At 37.4% G+C, this 13,572-nt stretch overlaps 2 protein-coding genes across 2 annotated transcripts in view; one reads left to right on the top strand and one right to left on the bottom strand.

The window, feature by feature from the left end:
- The window catches only part of elof1 (elongation factor 1), a 515,825-nt gene that overhangs the window by 250,666 nt on the left and 251,587 nt on the right, over positions 1-13,572 (top strand). The window lies entirely within an intron of this gene.
- The window catches only part of LOC111191035 (Na(+)/H(+) exchange regulatory cofactor NHE-RF2), a 95,052-nt gene continuing 83,917 nt past the window's right edge, over positions 2,438-13,572 (bottom strand). Inside the window, exons 5-6 of the mRNA XM_022664991.2 lie at positions 11,940-12,049; positions 2,438-10,234 (exon numbers count right to left, since the gene is read on the bottom strand). Coding sequence (XP_022520712.2) covers positions 10,067-10,234; positions 11,940-12,049 — 278 coding nt within the window. The 3' untranslated portion in view covers positions 2,438-10,066. The remainder of the gene's footprint in view (positions 10,235-11,939; positions 12,050-13,572) is intronic.

Here is a 13,572-nt window from a genome sequence, read left to right as displayed (position 1 = left end):
TGGAATGATTTAGTAAACAGTAAAAAATGGTTTATCCTTTTTATCCACAATTCCCTATTTTAGTAATCTATAGGTGAGCCGTCAACAGTGTCAGTGTATCTTCGCTATCATAATGACAGGAAAAGTATGCCATGTGCTACTCGAAATGCGGAAAATGCATGTAGTAGTTCTCTTAATTAATCACCTGTGTTTTTTGGGTGTAATATGAAATAATTTTGGTCAGTGACTTAAAATATATTTCTAAAAACGTGATCTGACATTCAGTTTCCAGTATGAAATTACGTAGTAAAAAGTAAAAATAGTGCTCGTCCTCCACATTAATCCCCTGATCTAAACCTGATGAACTGAGATGGTGATTTGAGGTGGTTATGGACGAGCTGGAAAAAATCTGAATGATTCACGTTTTATCATAACAGTGAGTTTCTGGTTAAAATAAAAACAATAAAAAAACGCAAAGAAAACCGCCTCGGGTCAGCGCCTGACTCACACTCTTTTGTTGTTCGGCCTCGCCGTGAGATCCCACGGACTGAGCGCACGTCTGCTTCACGCATGCTATCATCACACAGATCCAGGCTCTGATGTTACTCCCTGACCTCTGAGTGACCTGAGCCCAGTCGAAAGAGACAACAGCAGCTGGAGTCTGGAGACCAGCGGGAAAAACTCCTCCACTGCCCCCGGCTAATCCGACAGATGGACCGGAGAAAACAAGAAAATGATGGAAAGATGGAAGGCAGAGAGAAGAATGAAAGAAAGAAAGAAAGAAAGAAAGAAGATCACCTGACAAATTCTTAGGAACGACAATTGAGAACTGATTGTGATTCTACAAGTCCCTGTAGACGAGGCCACGGCTGCAAAAGATTTGCAAAAAAAAAAAAATGCAATAGTTTGGAAGAGATCACATTTTTTTCCAGGGTGTACAATTATCTTGCACTTTAGGGGGATGTGGATATGAAAATTATATAATATATTAAAAGAACCCTAACCATATGCCCCTCTCAAGAGTCCATTACTCAGCCCAGTATAGTGAGTATCAAAACACTAACCAGATACCCCTCTAAAGAGCCCCTTACTCAGCCCAGTACAGTAATTATCATCAGAACACTAACCAGATAGCCCTCCCAAGAGTCCCATCGCTAAGCTCAGTACAGTGAGTATCAGAACACTAACTAGATTTCCTTCTCAAGAGTCTGTCACTCAGCCCAGTACAATGAATATCATCAGAATACTAACCAGATATCCCTCTCATGGGTCCATCACTCATCCCAGTACAGTAAATTTTAACAGAGCACCAACAATATACTCTTCGCAAGAGTTTATTACTCATCCCAGTACTGTGAATATCATCAGAACACTAACCAGATATCCCTCTCATGGGTCCAACACTCATCCCAGTACAGTACATTTTAACAGAGCACCAACAAGATACTCTTCGCAAGAGTTTATTACACATTCCAGTACTGTGAATATAATCAGAACACTAACCATACACCCCTCTCAAGAGTCCATTACTTAGCCCAATACAGTGAATATCATCAGAACACTAAACAGATGCCCCTCTCAAGAGTCCATCATTCAACCCAGTACAGTGAATATCATCAGAACACTAACCAGATACCACTCTCAAGGGTCCATCACTCAGCCCAGCACAGTGCATATAATCAGAACCCTAACCATACTCCCCTCTCAAGAGTCCATCACTCAGCCCATTACAATGAATATTATCAGAACACTAACCAGATCACCCTCTCAGGAGCATTTTCTTTAGCCCAGTACAATAAATATTATCAGAACACTAACCAGATAGCTCTCTCAAGAGTCCATCACTCAGCCCAGTACAATAAATATTATCAGAACACTAACCAGATAGCTCTCTCAAGAGTCCATCACTCAGCCCAGTACAGTGAGCATAAGAATATTAATAATACTAATCGAGAGCATGCTGAACAGTGTTTAGACTTGCTAACTAAATATAAACTTCTCAGATCTTATACAGGTGTGGGCGTTCCCAAGCTATCCTCTAAAACAAAACGAAGGGTCTTCACTATTGTAACAACAGGGAAAGTATGCCTTGCGCGACTGTTAATTAATCATGAGTGTTTTTTGGGCGTAACGTGAAATAAACCACTGAGCCCATCGCTTGCCATTCCCTTTCAGAACCAATCTTTGACTGTTGTCAGGGTTCTAACCAGTTAGTTGCGCACCTGTGTTTTCCACTGCCAAGATAGCAATATGTCAGAAATTGACCTGAACACACCTCAGTTCCAGTTAAAATAGACTTTTAGTGGGGTGTAAGATAGCAACGAGCATTGCAATGAAAGTGTAAGATAGTGCCCAATGTCTTTCACATTTAGAAGCATCAAAACCTTTTTAGATAAAAACAATATGAATGCATTATTTCTATTATACTAATTAAAAAGTAAAATACAGAGACTGTCAGTATGTAAGAAAGCGAATGTCACACTTTATTGCAAAAAATGAAAGAAAACAAATAAAAGAAAATGCAACCTGGCATATATTCCCATAATGAATATACATTAGTATACAGCCCGTGTTTGGAATGCGTACAAAATCGGGACAGAAGGAGATGAGTACAAGAATCTACTGCAAACACAATGCTAACAAACAGATGGAGAAAAGGACAAATAATGAAAATAATGCACTTTCTGATTATGCAGAGAGAGTAATATATACATGAGGGGATACAGGGGGGTAAAATATCTGTACTATATATTGCAGCTTAGCGATCTATCTGGAGCAGTATGTCAGCACGGCACAGCTGAGCGCTAAGCTATCTTAATAAAGACCCAGCAGAACTGGTCTCTCCCACAGCAGCGTCCAAGTGGTTTTGGGGGGGGGGGAGCTCTACAGGCGGCATAGTGGTCATTTTTGTCCATTTTTTGTCCATTAGAGACACTCTATTTTGAGATGAAGTGGGTCCATCTGAGGAGGTTCTGAGCACGATTGGACTAGGGCTGCACGATATTGGAAAAAAAAAATTACATTGCAAATATTCTTTTTTTGACAATATATATATATATCGCGATGTCAAATAATACAGGCCCCAAGATGTCATCAGTCCTTAACCCACCTGAGCGCTATCTCGCGTCCGGACCAATCAAAAGCTGAGTCAGCGCCGAGCTCAACTCAAAACCAGAGGAAAACAGCAAAACAACAGTAATCGGCCCTTTAATCAGGCATTTAAAGCGTGAATTCAGCTGTAACTGGAAATATCTGCACTGCACAACTGTGCTGGATTGAGGTGCACAGCTTTCAACACATGCTCACGTTTACAAGAACATGCCCAATCATGTGGATGGAGTCCATGCGGTTACCTCTTGTTCACTCCTCCCCTCCCCTCATGCTTCTCAGGCAGCAGCAGCCTGTCACTCACACAGACACAGAGACAGCGCTGTGTATTGATTCTTTGTGTCTTTGATTTAATTTCCACAAGTGACATCGCAATGACGATGCTTAAGCGATATATCGTGCAGCCCTAGATTGAAAAAAGGCCACTTATAACTTATAACTCCTGCTTAATACCAATCTACCTGACATTCAATTAATTAAACCCTAAAAGGTTGTAAAAAAAGGAGAAAATGAATCCCAGAATAATACACATGAATAACCTGCATCTGCATTGCGTTTGGATTGTATCCTGATAAGATTTTAACTGTATGCATTTATATTTGGTGGTCAAATACGTCTCAGATTTGGTTCTGTTCACACAGCAGCTGGTAAATCTGACCAAAATCTGATTTTCTTTTTCAGTCTGTTCACACTATTTTTGTAATTTATTACAAACTTAGTATATCCAACTTTTAATTGTACAATTCACGCAGTTAGCATGCGAAAGTGTGCTTAAGAGCAGCGCTTCACGTGAAGTTTCGGCTTCATCTCGTCCAGCATCACAGGAACTATCATGCAGTTACAGCTCACTTCTTTGGATTGTTTCTTTGATATGTAAGTTTTACATTTTTTGCAAATCAGATATATGTATTGGATTTAAAATCCACATGTAAATGAAGAAACAGATACCACATCTGTATTACATACAACAAAATAACATCAGATTTGGATCACATTAGATTTTACCTGCTGTGTGAACATAGCCAGAGAGTTAGAGTCAGTCAGACTCAAGTCAGATTGCTGTGTGGAACTGAATAAATGATTACTGGTGTTTTGGTTATAAACTAAATGAGATATAATCTGTTTACTGAATATGCTTTTATTGACCAGGTGTGAACAGTCTTCAAGATTGTCTTATTTACTTCTTGTCTCTGATTTATTTCTCTTGGATTAATAAATTATTCCATTTATTTCCAAGTTCTGTTGCAGTCTCACATGTGCCATCCAAGAACCCACCATCACTTTCTAGGACATTTCAGAAAGCATCGGTAAAAGCAGGGTTGGAAAAAGTATGAAGAATGGGCACCTGAGTGAAAGTATGAGTACTGTAATAAGATCTTACTTAATTAAGTGGAAATATGGAGTTATGTACTTAAATAAATGCACTGAAAGTACACGCCTTCTTATTCAGTGTTTTTCTTTTTTCCCCTAGTATGTAAATTAATAATGAAGTGATCCAGACTATGAAAGAACACATAAGGAATTATGTAGTAATTTAAAGTTGTTAAACAAACCAAAATATGATTTCTGAGGCTGGTAACTCTGATGAACTTATCCTGTACAACAGAGGAAACTCTTGGTCTTTCTTTGCTGGGCCGGACCTGATGAGTGCCAGTTTCATCATTTAAACATTTTTAATGGTCGTTTTTGCAACTGCACTTGAGAATACTTTTAAAAAAAAAGACTTTTTTTCTTTATTTAGTTGTGTAGTTCTTGCTTCTCATAATATGTATTAAAACATTACTCTATAAATATTCACTATTCACTGTATACCTGTAACTCTACCTCTTCACTACTTTACTTTAACTGATGCTCTCAAACACTTTATTAAGAGGCAACAAATTCAAGTAATTAACTCTTGATGAGTTCAGCACAGCTGTTAACTGAAAGCCTGAATTCCAGGTGACTCTACCTCATGAAGCTGACTGAGAAAATGTGTATTTTTCTTCCTAGTTTGGAAGACTTTAGTATAAATCTACAATGCAGGATAACCACTGATTTTATAGTGGTTTTGTATATCCAACTGTACAATTCAATATATACAGCATTGTGCAAATGTTTTAGGCACCTGTAGGAACGTTAATAAAGAAAAAGCTGAAGTAAGTGTTTATTAGCTCACAAACAGCAATTTTACAAAAAAAGCAGAGCTTTTACATCACTGTTTTCCTTAAAATGTCTCTTAATCTCTCCTCCTCATCTGAGTTTAATAGAGTTATTTCTAGTTCTCATCATATTAATCAACACCTGGTTTGGTAAATATTTGGACAGTGTGGTAAATCAGGTGAGCTGCTGACGGAACTGAACATAATAATATACACATGCTGGCTGAGGAGCATCCAGGAGAAATCTGGAATCTCTACACTTTGTTCTTCAGCTCGGCTCACAGGATAAAACACTTATACTTAGTTAAAAATGAGAATTCCTTGTTACGTTTTACTGTATGTATGTTTATTAGCATCTGTTTAAATCATATGTGGTGTTTTTTTCAGGTACAAACACTCATCTTTCTGAGATAAATGGATTAGTGTAATTTGCTGTGGTGCCTAAAATTTTTGCACAGTACTGTCTGTCCAATGTTGGAGGTCAACATAAATCCAATGACTCCATTGGCTTTACTGACAACCAGTCTTTTCAGTCTAACATCTTTCTTTTTTCACATTAGATTGACTTCAGAATGACTTCAGGTATCTACTAGGATCTTGCCTCTCTGGCTTCAGAAGTCTCCTGAACTTCACCCCAAGTAACCATATGCTGAAAGCATGGTCCAAACTCGCAAAATACACCTTAAATACAGTAACAACATAAATCACTCAAGTGTTTTCCATCCCCTGTTTAAAGAAACAGGCTCTAGGTTGTCAGGACAGTGGTTTTCCGGTTCAACATCTGCACTTGCTTTGTTCAGAAGTTCCAGTATGAGTTCCAGTCCCAATAACACATCTTCCACAACATCCACTGTTCCCTCTAGTGGTTAAAACTCGCAAAGTTCTGCCTCTCCTCAAAACCATAGTCCAAGACCAGCAAGCTAATGTTCTTTTCAATGGCGCCCTCTACTGATTCACAGTTACCATCACATTACCATCAGATAAACACTGCTAAAATATACAGAGAGACCACTTCAGTTTCTGAATCAGTTTGTCTGATTTTGCTATTTATAGGTTCATGTTTGAGTAAAATGAACATTGTTGTTTTATTCTATAAACTACAGACAACATTTCTCCCAAATTCCAAATAAAATAATGTCATTTAGAGCATTTATTTGCAGAAAATGAGAAATGGCTGAAATAACAAAAATATGCAGAGCTTTCAGACACACAATAATGCAAAGAAAACAAATTAAAATTCATAGTTCAAGTTTTTAAAGTTCAGAAATCTATATATTTGGTGGAATAACTCTGGTTTTTAATCACAGTTTTCGTGCATCTTGGCATCATGTTCTCCTCCACCAGTCTTACACACTGCTTTTGGATAACTTTATGCTGCTTTACTCCTGGTGCAAAAAAATCCAAGCAGTTCAGTTTGGTGGTTTGATGGTTTGTGATCATCCATCTTCCTCTTGATTATATTCCAGAGGTTTTCAATTTCATATAATCAAAGAAACTCATCATTTTTAAAAAGCAGTGTGTAAGACTGGTGGAGGAGAACATGCCAAGACGCTTAAAAAACACAGTTTTTCCATCACATACTGATTTCTGAACTCTTTAATCTCTTAAATAACAAAAAACTATTTTTTGTTACTTCAGCCATTTCTCATTCTCATTATCTGCAAATAAATGCTCTAAAGGACAATATTTTTATTTGGAATTTGGGAGAAATGTTGTCTGTAGTTTATAGAATAAAACAACAATGTTCATTTTACTCAAACATAAACCTATAAATAGCAAAATCAGACAAACTGATTCAGAAACTGAAGTAATCTCTTATTTTTTTCCAGAGCTGTATATTATTTTGCCTAAATTTTTTGCACAGCAGATATATGAGTCAGTCTAACTGTGTAATATACTTCACAGTTTCTCTTTGAGTTAGTAAATGAAGTTGTCACGTCTTGGCCCTGTCTCGTGTCTCTGTGTGCATTCCCCACGTGACCTGTGCTCCCCTGTGTCTCCCGTCTCAGTACTTTTCCACCTGTGTCTCATTTGTAGCTCCGCCCCTTCCCCAGGTGTTTCTAATTATAGTGTGTTTCCTGTTACTTAAATAGCCCTCCTCTGCCACCTTGTCCTCTGTCGGTCTTTGCACCTTCCTCTGTCGTTTGTCTCGCCACGTTTACTATAGTTTGTTCACGGTTTCGTTACGCTCTATGTATTTCTTGTATATTTCTAGTCACGTTTCTTGCCTGTTTGTTTCTTTGTTTATTTGTATATATTCACGTATTTATCCTTTGTACATATTCCCTTACCTTGGTTTGTACTTATCTGTCTAGTTTAGCTCTTTGTTTGTTTTCCCTGTTTGTTTATGTATATATATATATATATATATATATATATATATATATATATATATATATATATATATATATATATATATATTCGTTATTCCCCTGTTTGTTTATTTGTTATTTATTAAAGTCTGTCTTACCCGCATTTACGTCCGCCTCCCGTCTGGTCACGCGTTACAGAAGTATAAACTACATTTACTGTATTTACTGTATTATACATTCTTCTTAATATATATATATATATATATATGTCACCATAGTGGCTCCTCCCTTTTTGAGTTTTGAGTATGTCATAAGCTGGTTATTCAGGGTCCTTGGCAGATAAACCCATAAATCCATAAACTTCCTCTCTAAAATCCTCCTTTATATTTTAATACTGATTTACAAACAACATACAGCACATATCTGTAGATGGGCTACATCCTCAGGGTCCTTCTGAAATATATATAGAATACTTTCATGGGGTTTTATTGGTGGGTGCCCACTATTATATTTCACGTGTATAATTCACATTGTCTCTATATGTCCCCATTTTTTTTATTTAACATGTCCACTACTAGTTTTGTTGTCTGTAGAGATGTGGATGTAAACAGCTGTGGATCTCTGTGTAGTTTTCTCATGTCGTCGCTGTCCTATGAAAAACACTTATCTCCATTTTTTAATCGATTTTTAGTTCACTACATAATTAGAACAGACAAACTGTCCCTTACACTGTGCCAAAATTTCTTGATGAACGGACCAATAGAAACTCTTCAAAATGACCTGAAATAAACTTTTTTTTACATTGACTTCCATTGAAAATGTACAAGGTTTTTTCTCTTTTCTGTAAATTTGGTGTTTTGGAGATAAGTGTTTTTCATTAGACAGCGACGATGTGCAGTTTGATCAACAGGGTTCATACACTTTTTAACCAATGAATTTCCATTATTTTTTCATGACTTTTTTATGCCTTCACGGCAAATAAAAAAAAAATAAATAAATAAAAATATAATCGAAATTGATTATAGTAGATCTACTATCTATCTGTTAACCCGGATAAGTCAAATTTACTTAAAGAATTAAAAAAGTTAAGTAATGGGAAATGAAAACTTGAGTTAGCATAACTTAAAACATCAATTTATTACAACTAAAGGGGAAGTTGATTTAACTGTTTTATTTCTGTTGTATTGTAAGACCAGATAAGTTGAGTTTATTTAACTTTTTTAAGGCAGCTGTTTTTTGCTCAATTTTTTTAAGTAATATGAAATAAAAACTTGAGTTAGCATAAATTAAAACATCAAGTTATTACAACTAAAGGGGAAGTTGATTTATTTCTAAGGAGCCCAGGGGGAATCACTATGATCACACTGATGGTGAGTGTTAGTCAGAAACTGTTGGACACACCCAGTATGCAAATTGGTTGGGACAGAAGCCAATGGAAAAGAAGCTGTTAATGGCAAAACAGAATAAACTCAGTTATTATAAGTGGTTTAACTCAAAGATCTCAGTTTGAATAGTACAGTACATGAGCCCACGAATTCAGTTCAACTAACTCAAATAGTTGAGTGTATAGTTTAGAAATATCCAATTTTATGTAAAACAGACTCAAATCATTTGAGTTCAAACAACGTATGGGTTTACAGTGTAGAATGAACCTGACACTTCACTGTTTAATAATAAATTAAATTACTGAATTAACTTTGAGCTGATGTATTTTTTGTTTTTTAGCTCAAAATATTAATAAGATTTTCTCAATTGATAAACTGAAACACAATAATTTCTAGACCAAATTTCCATGAATTTTTTCAAAACTTTCTGGGTATTTTTTTTATTATATTTCCAATACTAATCCAGACCTAGAAATTGCTATATATATATATTTTTTTTAAATTCCATGGCTTTTTTAGGTTTTTCATGACCGTATGAAGCCTGGATCAACATCTGCTGCTAATGAAGGTGGTAATTATGTATTAAAACAAAAAAAATGGCGGCTGGCATTCTGGGATTTTGCTGCCAAGCTGATGAATGTATCTTTAGCATTAGCATTAGCATTAGCTATAAAACCAAGCAAGAGAAATATAAAGTAATATATAGTCAATGCAAAATCCAGGCTTCCAATCTGCATCCTGCAGCATCTTCCTGCATCCAGCGTCTTCCTGCTGTTCAGAGTTCAGGTTCTCGCACTTCAGGGACTGATGATTGTCAGCGGCGGCTTCAAATCACTGTGGTTTTTCCAGTTTAAATCGAAGAAAAAAAAGAAAAAAAAGAACAAAAATAACGGAGAGAAAATCAGACGCAGACACTCGCGCTCGCCCTCGGCCCGCTCCCGCTCCGCAGGCTCACTATTAAAACTCTTTTTAGGCTTTTCTGGTTTCGCTCTTTCTACAAAAATAACAGCCTCCAATTTCATCAAAAGCAGTCATGTACGGAGGGCTTGGAATTCTGGGATGTTGGGAAGTGTGTGAGTCAGTGTGTGTGTTGTGTGTGTCAGTCTCTTGAGTGTGTGTATGTGTGTGTGAGAGAGAGAGTTCAGAAGTTGCTGAAAATCTCGTATTTCTTATTCCAGTCCATCTGTGGAGCTCTTTTCTTGGCGCGCTTGGCGTGAGCTTTCTCTTTAGCTTCTGCCGCCGTGGGGCTCAACCTCAGACCAATCTCAGAGAAAGGGTCCAGCAGGCGGTTCCCACCATCCTCCGAGTTCTGCACACACACACACACACAGCAACAATAGCAACAGTTATTACTTATTATTTATTTATTTTATCATTTTATTTCTAATTTTCCCCATTTTCTCCCCAACTTACCACAGCCAATTACCCAACCCACTCACTAGAACTCGACCTGTTACTAGTAATGCCACAACACACCAGGAGGGTGAAGACTAACACATGCTTCCTCCGATTAATGTGAAGTCAGCCACCGCTTCTTTTCAGTTCCGATACATCAGCTCACAGATGCCCTGTGCTGCAGACATCACCCTAGGAGTGTTGTGGGGAGAGAGCGCCATCTACCCACCCGGAGGGAGCAGGGCCAATTTTGCTCTCTCTCAGTGCCGGCAGCTTGAAATGAGCATGAGCGGGGGTTCGAACCAGCGACCTCCCGCTCTTAGTGGCAGAGCTTTTGACCGCTGGACCACTCAGCTCCCTATTATTTTTTTTTTTTTTTTTTCGTCCGCCACCACCCTCCCTCTTTGGAGGACCAATTAAGCTTTATTTTTTATTACAGAGAGAAAAAAATGGCAGTAAAAAAAGAGAGAAACAATATATAGCAAAAAAAGAATAAATAAATAAAAAATAAAAATAAGAAAAAAATATATATACATATCTATCTGCCCAAACTTTGTGTGTGTGTGTGCAGTATGTGTGTACTTAAGTACGTATAGGGATGCAACTAATTACTAATATAAATAACCCAATTATTTTTATAATGCCCTTTTGTTTCCTGTTGGTGAAGCCATTTTTTTCCACATTTTCTCCTAATTCATCAGGCCAATTGTTCCACCCATTCAGCTGCTACTCAGCTGTATTTCCACCATCACTAGTGATTCTCCAACACCAGGAGGGTGAAGACCAGCACATGCCTCCTCCAATACATGTGAATTCAGACTCCACCTCTTTACGAATGGCGCTAAGGCTCGGAGGCAAGGGCAGCGACTCGGTTCAGATACATCAGCTCACAGATGCAGCCTTGTGCTGATCCACATCACCCTAGAGCGCCATCTACTGTACCCACCCAGAGAGAGCAAGACCAATTGTGCTCTCTCGGGGCTCCGGCAGCTGATGGTGCTTTAGACCACTTTTGGACCACTTGGAGCCCACCAATGCATGTTTTACTGCTTTATATCTTCACAGCTAAATTTGTAGGGCCCTGGACAGATTCTGCAGGGTGTTTTGATAGTTATTATGTTGTTATTTTCAGGAAATTCTACTCAAATACTGTACTCAATTGACATATACATATTAACAGATAATATTGCTTTGAATTTGACCTATTGTGAGGAAGTTTTAAAAGATACTTTTTTTTTATACTTGACGTTGTTGATTACATTGACGTAAATGTCGCCCGATAGCACTAGACTGAGCAACCCTGAGTGTTTCGGTATCTCAGGGCACTATCAGCTAGTGGTTTGTCTCACATAGCTTGTTTTAACACGGCAAACACGCAACCACAGTCCAGTATACTCATCTCTGAACGGCGAAAGATCTAGCGCTGCGGTTAGCGGCTAATGCTAATGCTGCTGCTCCCAGCCTAAGTGCTGGAGAAACTTCACTGAAAACTCACCCTTATAACTCTGCACTTCAGCACAGTGGCTGAAGTAGAATTCATACATAAGGTGCACTGGATTATAAGGCACACTGTCAATTGTTTGAGGAAAATTAAATAATTTTAAGTGTGTTTTGGGTACCTGTGTGCTGTTGTCCAGGCTGCTGCGGTCTGAGTGTGTAGACTGGGATGTGGAGCGTCCGTTGATGCGGGGGCTGGGCGAGCCGTTGGTGATGGACTCTGTCTCAATACCTGATTCAGAAAATTAAAGCAGTCAGTTTCAGTTTATGTTGTTTCTGCATGAGTTTATCAAATATACATTCATGCAACATGTTTTATAGTCTTATATCTGTCTGACTCCTAAACATATTTTCAGAACTAGGCCTAAATATAGATTTTAGCTTTACAGCACTGTTTCCTACAATAAATTCACAAAAAAGTGTCAATTTTAATTGGTCTTAGTTAGTCTTAGTCTGAAACTAATAATAACTAAATGACTAAAATGTATTAAACTTTTATACATTAGTCATTACCTTATTAGTAGATTTAGTCTACTTTTATTTAATTTAATTTCTACACTGGAAAAAAACCCTAAATCTCAGCAAGTGAAATAATCAATTTTTTTTTTTTTTCTAATTTTTCCCATTTTCTCCCCAATTTACACGGCCAATTTCCCAACCCACTCATTAGGACTCCCCCTATCACTAGTAATGCCCCAACACACCAGGAGGGCGAAAACTAGCGCATACTTCCTCTGATACATGTGAAGTCAGCCACCACTTCTTTTCGAGCTGCTGTTGATGCAGCATTACCGAGCAGCATCAGAGTGCTAACGCTCGGAGGAAAGCGCAGCGACTCGGTTCTGATACATCAGCTCACAGACGCCCTGTGCTGTGGACATCACCCTAGGAGTGATGTGGGGAGAGAGCGCCATCTACCCACCCGGAGGGAGCAGGGCCAATATTGCTCTCTCTCTGAGCACCGGCAGCTCGATGGCAAAGCTTACTAAGCACTGTGTAAGTGGGAAATTATTTTACTTATTCTAGGAATAATGATCTTATTCAGTCTTATTTAGTATTTTCACCTTATTTTAAGTAATTGGCTCAAAATAAACAAAAAAAAATAACCAGTCATGTTATTCTGTTTCTTCTGTTCAAATTTAAGCCACAAAATAAGGAACTTTTTGATTGAGACTTTGTGACTTATATTAACTTATATTCTTATATTATATATTATATTATATCTTATATTAAGAAATCATACTGAGAACATTTTTCTCACACCATTGGCATTGGATTTTATTGCTTAATTTATGCAAATACGATATATTTTGTCTAGGGTTTTGTTTGGGTCTTGTTTGCTTGGTTTCTGATCACCTGCTGCTTTTTAATTCTGATTTTTGTAACTTGTGCTTTTTAAATGAACCCCTTAAAATGTATTGTCCCGTCTACAGGCTACAGGTCTAGGTGATATAAAACCCTTTTTTCTGCAGTAAAATAAGTTATTTACACTCTGAAATTCTTAAAAATTGAGTGTTTGAAATCTCCCACAGGAAACTACAGGAGAAGCTGCCTGTTTTCTCTCTACTCCACTTTATAATTCCAGATCAGTAACAGGAATCAACCCAAAATTCTGCAGGTTTTGAAAATAGACATAAAAACTAGACAAAAATAATGAAACAAAAAGTTTGGAGGACATGAACTGTTTAAAATGAAGTTCAGGAAAGAGACAATTTTATGATTTTATTCATTATATTTTGACATTAGTAGATTTGA

This window comes from Astyanax mexicanus, chromosome 19, assembly GCF_023375975.1.
Source record: "Astyanax mexicanus isolate ESR-SI-001 chromosome 19, AstMex3_surface, whole genome shotgun sequence".
NCBI lineage: Eukaryota > Metazoa > Chordata > Actinopteri > Characiformes > Acestrorhamphidae > Astyanax > Astyanax mexicanus.
The sequence above is the reverse complement of the archived record's forward strand: the minus strand, read 5'-3'. Positions and strand labels throughout refer to the sequence as shown.